Raw genomic sequence first — 6,000 nt, forward strand, 5'->3', positions numbered from 1 at the left:
GGAAAAAGGGTGTAGCTTAAGATGTGTCGACGTGTGTCAAAATTGCGCCAAAACAACACGTAGTATACAGTTCAACAGAAATAAAAATATACATAAAATGTATCATCCAGCATGATAAATTTGGCCTATTTTTAAAGTCTAACCTAAATTTACACTGTTGAAATATTCAACATGATTAGTGCCCTGTAGTATTTTAGAACACAGTGTTCCTGGTGTACAGGTAGCATTTGCAGCAATAAAACAGCATTCCACTGTCTCCTTGGTGTAGGTTTTTCTGTGGTTTACCATCCTCTATCTGGAGCAGGTTGGGTGATCTACAGTAGTGTCATTAGTCATTGATAACACTGTGCAACACACTATACTCCATGGGTTTAACTAGTCACCAAAACACAGATTCCTTCTGTGTTCCCACTGTAGGAGGATAAACACAGAAAACTCTGGCTTTTGGGTTTTATTATGTGATTAGAATAAACTTACTTTTTAAACACTTGTAAAGGTGTTGCACAGAGTTTTCCATGTTCATCCTCCTGCAGTGTAAGCACAGAGGTAATCTGTGTTTCTGCAATATGTTGAACCTGGGGTGTATAGTTTGGTGAACAGAGGTAGCGGTGACCAAGCACAGACAACCACTATCAAGCGACGTGTTTCAGGGGAGGACAGTATACTACAGAACAACTTGTACCATGGAGACAATGGAATGCAGTTTTATTGTGACCAACAATTACAGTGACAGAAGATGGTATGAAGGATACTGCTGCAAAGACTAAATGTTTTCCAAAAATAGTGAGGAAAGCAGTTTTTGTCAATTTGCTTCTATCTATTCAGCTCCCAAACTTGTTTTCTTCTTTTGCTTATTGTTTATAGCCTGAACTAAAAGGAATCAAGCTTTCCATACAAGCTGATTAGAAGTCACTGTTTCCTAGTAGGATGAGAATGTTCAAACTAGGGTTTTATTATGTTTTTCTCTTTGTTACATATTTAGGCTAGACTGGATCTACAAGCTTAAACACTCTAGTATACATTTTTAACCCCTTACGGACACATGACGTACCGGTATGACATGTTTTGTGAGTCCTTAAGGACACACCCCCTGGATCTCACAGGCTCTGGAAGCTGTATGAGTAATACACACACTATTACTCATACAGCCAATGCATTCCAATACAGAAGTATTGAAATACATTGTAAAGGAATATACCCCCAAAAGTTCAAGTCCCAAAGTGGGACAAAAAATAAAGTGAAAAAAAAGTTGAAAAAATTGTTTTCCCCAACAAAAATTTAAAGTTTCAAGTAGAAATAAACAAAAATTTAATTTTCCCCAAATAAAGTTAAAAAAACATATCACATGACCTAGCCCCTCAGATGAACACCGTAAAAAATAAAAACTGTGCTAAATAAACAATTTTTTCACCTCATCCCGCAAAAAATTAGCCCCTACCTGAGACAATCGGCCAAAAAATAAAAAATAAACTATGGCTCAGAATATGGGGTGCTTCTGTAAACTACAGAATCAGGGCCATAAATATTGAGTTTGGTTTGGCTGTTAACCCTTGCTTTGTAACCGGAAAAAAATTATTAAAATGGAAAATCTGCCAAAAAAGTGAAATTTTGAAATTGTATCTCTATTTTCCATTAATTCTTGTTGAACACCTAAAGGGTTAACAAAGTTTGTAAAAATCTGTTTTGAATACCTTGAGGGGTGTAGTTTGTAGAATGGGGTCATTTTTGGGTGGTTTCTATTTTTATTATGTAAACCTCGCAAAGTGACTTCAGACCTGAACTGGTCCCTAAAAATTGGTTTTTTGAAAATTTGCTTCTAAATTTCTAAGCCTTGTAACATCCCCAAAAAATTAAATATAATTCCCGAAATCCAAAATGATCCAAACATGAAGTAGACATATGGGGAATGTAAAGTAATAACTACTTTTGGAGGTATTACTATGTATTATAGAAGTAGAGAAATTGAAACGTAGAAATTTGCTATATTTTTCCAAATTTTTGGTAAATTTGTTATTTTTTTTAGAAATAAAAATGAATATTTTTTTACTTCATTTTACCAGTGTCATAAAGTACAATATGTGACGAAAAACCAATCTCAGAATGGCCTGGATAAGTCAAAGCGTTTTAACCAACAATAAAGCCATCCTATCCTGTAGTTTCTAAAATGGGGTCACTTTTTTGGAGTTTCTACTCTAGGGGTGCATCAGGGGGGCTTCAAATGGGACATGGTGTAAAAAAAAAACAGTCCAGCAAAATCTGCCTTCCAAAAACCGTATGGCATTCCTTTCCATCTGCGCCCTGCCGTGTGCCCGTACAGCTGTTTGCGACCACATATGGGGTGTTTCTGTAAACTACAGAATCAGGGCCATAAATATAGAGTTTTATTTGGCTGTTAACCCTTGCTTTGTAACTGGAAAAAAATTATTAAAATGGAAAATCTGCCAAAAAAGTGAAATTTTTAAATTGTATCTCTATTTTCCATTAATTCTTGTTGAACACCTAAAGGGTTAACAAAGTTTGTAAAATCAGTTTTGAATACCTTGAGGGGTGTAGTTTATAGAATGGGATGGTTTCTATTATGTAAGCCTTGCAAAGTGACTTCAGACCTGAACTGGTCCCTAAAAATTGGGTTTTTGAAAATTTCAGAAGAATTTAAAGATTTGCTTCTGAACTTCTAAGCCTTGTAACATCCCCCCAAAAATTAAATATTATTCCCAAAATGATCCAAACATGAAGTAAACATATGGGGAATGTAAAGTAATAACTATTTTTGGAGGTATTACTATGTATTATAGAAGTTGAGAAATTGAAACTTGGACGTTTGCAATTTTTTTTTTACATTTTTGCTAAATTTGGTATTTTTTTATAAATCAAAATGAATTTTTTTAACTTCATTTTACCAGTGTCATGAAGTACAATATGTGATGAAAAAACAATTTCAGAATGGCCTGGATAAGTGAAAGCGTTTTAAAGTTATCAGCACTTAAAGTGACACTGGTCAGATTTGCAAAAAATGGCCTGGTCCTTAAGGTGAAATAGGGCTGAGTCCTTAAGGGGTTAAATGTCATATATCTAAAATATTTAGATGAACAGATAAATATTTAATGTGGTAAAACATGAGTTATGTGAGAATATAAAATACATTTCTTTAAATTGGAGCAATGGTTCAAAACTTACCAATTCATTTCTTAATGTAAAAACCTTTTTTTATTTTTTTTTTTAGATCAGAAGGCAAGAAAACCAGATGTGACTATCTTAGGCACATCTAAGGAAATTGTGAAGGACACAGGATCTGCAATTTTACTATGCAGCCTTCAGAATTTCTTCCCTGATGTAATTAATGTTGTGTGGAGAGCAGATGGAGGCATTGAGGTGCTGGAATCCGAACAAGGTGAAATTATTAAGAATGCATCCAGTGACTTGTCCTCATTGTACAGCTGGATTACAATAAAAAAACCTGGCATAGGTAAAATATATAAATGCAAGTATCAACACGAGGGAAATCAAAGAACATGGGAAGAAGTAGAGTATGATACAGGTACATTTATACTATTATATTCCTATAAATTATAAATAAATGTTTTGTTTTTCAGTAGGTACAAGTCATACTTAATTCTTAAATGTGACAATATGTGTAGGAATAATTGTCTACAGGGCTTTAGAGCAAATATCTTGTCATTATTGTCTATTTCTGATTGGGTGATATATCCATAGCATGGAATGATAACAATAAAGATTTAATATTAAAAATAGACATGCACATATTCTGTATGGATGGAGCCTGGTGGGTCCACTGAACCACAGTCTGACATTGAAATAACGATAGAGTGGCTATGCGTTATTAAAATTGCTTTCAGCATTTCAATTACAAACTTCAATTTCTACAGTAACCAATGTGCTATGATTTCAGCTGTGGAGGAATTAGGTTTCTGCTCAGACCCTTCAACACACAGAAAACACACATGCAGTATGACCTATTTATTCTTTAAAAAATTGTATACAGCTCCTTCTACTTTCTTTTAACATTTTAATAAAAATAATTGTTATAATATAATAAAATGTGTAATATATTTACTTAGATGACACTATGATTCTGTTTCACAGCTATTTTTAAAGATACAGAGCCGGACAAGACAAAAAATGGTAATTGTACTAATTCCGCAGGTAAGCAATATGTATTTTAAATCTAGCTTCCGAATTACTTTCTTAACAGGGTATGAATTTCAGTTCAGCAAAAACATTTCCTTAAGGGCTCATGCACATGACAGTTGGGTGTTTTGCAGTCTGTAAATTTTAGATCTGTAAAACACGGATAACGACCACGTGCATTTCACATTTAATGACCTATAAGAGAACAGGTTCATCCTTGTCCATAATGCAGACAATAATAGGACATATTCTTTTTTTTTTTTTTTTGCGGAAAAGCCATGCAGACATACGTACACCCCATTGCAGAGAATGGTTCCGCATATGGGCCACAAAAAAACGGACAAGGAACAAAAATATGTTTGTGTGCATGAAACCTAATACAATAAAAATAATGAGTGAGGTGAGGAATAGAATTGTTAATGACAAATGAGGACATCTAAGGGAACACAGAGTTAAATTGTCCAAATAAATGATGTGCAGTGGCCGTTCAACTACCATTCAAATGAATCTGTTCAGTAAGATTTAATAAATCAGGGTAAGGAATTATGTTGGAACAATGAGCACATGGTTTAAATACATTTCCCATTGCTATTTCACTATGGACAACGCAGTTTGCTTTCTAGAATTCTAAAAAATCAAATGGACCAATGAGTAGGAAGGCTGTATAACAAGGTATAAGGAATAAGGTAAATTACAGGTGGGGCCATCTTAGCTTTTGAAAATATTACCTACTGGAGATGGAGAAGTGGAAATACTGTTTGAGTTTTCTAAAATGGAGTTTTCTAAAACAGAGTTACCTTCTGTTACCTATTCTAGGCACCATTTAGTGGTCTGAATTTGATTCTTTGCGTTATGATTTCCATATTCATTATAGCTGTTTATGTCTTTATTATAACATAACTGTTTAACTGTGGATCATCAAGAGACGCACCACAAAGTACTCACTTATTAAATTATGTTTTATACATTTTTTGTATATTTTGTATGAAACTAAATAATTTTGTGTATTTTTGCTAAAAACTCTATCTTAAATTTTGCAGGTGGTGTCCATATCAGGCATACGATCATTCGAGCTGCACAGCTTACTTACACATTATTACTCTTAAAATGCCTCATGTATTGTCCATTCTTGCTTGTCTGTAAATGCAAATTCTTAAACTGAATTTATTTTTTCCAAAACACATATATTATGTTTTTGCACCTAAAAAAAAAAAAGCTTTCAGTGAGTGCTTTAGAATTATACTGTACTATCATATGTCTATATAGCTTGATGCTTATGAAATAAGTGTTTCTTAATAAAAGCTTGTAAAACAAAATCCACTACATTTATTATAGAAATCAAGAAAAATGGCATAAAGGGGTTGTCCATTTCTTAAAAATAAGCTGAGATTGCTGTGAAGCATCAAAATAAGCGATACTCGCAGTACCGATCCCCTTCCAGAGCTTCGCAGTCCTCTGCCGATCTCTGCTTCCTGGTCCCTCTCAACAAAGAGCAAATGATTGCTCAGCCCACTATTGACCATTCAGGCTTATTGAGAGGCACCAGAAAGCAGGGACAAGTGGAGTACCTGGGAGCTCCAGAGATTTTTTATTTTTCAATTTTTTTACAATAGATACCTTGATATTTGAAAACTATAGTATATTTATTTTTAGTGCAGGGCTAGAATTTGGGGGAGTGGGGATGCAAACTGGACAAATGTCTGGGGTAATATGCTCCCTGTTGTTTGGACTCCTTTTCTGCAGGTATTTCGATTCTTTTCAGTGATCCTGGCTCAGGTCACCAAAAAAACTGGCTCTTTTGGCTCTCAAATGTCTCTTTTTTTAGTAGAATTTATGGCTTTTATTATTCTG

At 34.2% G+C, this 6,000-nt stretch overlaps 1 protein-coding gene across 1 annotated transcript in view; it reads left to right on the forward strand.

The window, feature by feature from the left end:
* Nucleotides 1-5,455, forward strand: part of LOC122939383 (immunoglobulin kappa light chain-like) — a 49,883-nt gene extending 44,428 nt beyond the window's left edge. The window contains exons 4-6 of the mRNA XM_044295451.1: nt 3,224-3,538; nt 4,105-4,164; nt 5,190-5,455. Coding sequence (XP_044151386.1) covers nt 3,224-3,538; nt 4,105-4,164; nt 5,190-5,311 — 497 coding nt within the window. The 3' untranslated portion in view covers nt 5,312-5,455. The remainder of the gene's footprint in view (nt 1-3,223; nt 3,539-4,104; nt 4,165-5,189) is intronic.
* Nucleotides 5,456-6,000: the final 545 nt, after the last annotated feature.

The sequence above is a fragment of the Bufo gargarizans genome, chromosome 5 (genome assembly GCF_014858855.1).
Source record: "Bufo gargarizans isolate SCDJY-AF-19 chromosome 5, ASM1485885v1, whole genome shotgun sequence".
In the NCBI taxonomy this organism is placed as follows: Eukaryota; Metazoa; Chordata; class Amphibia; order Anura; family Bufonidae; genus Bufo; species Bufo gargarizans.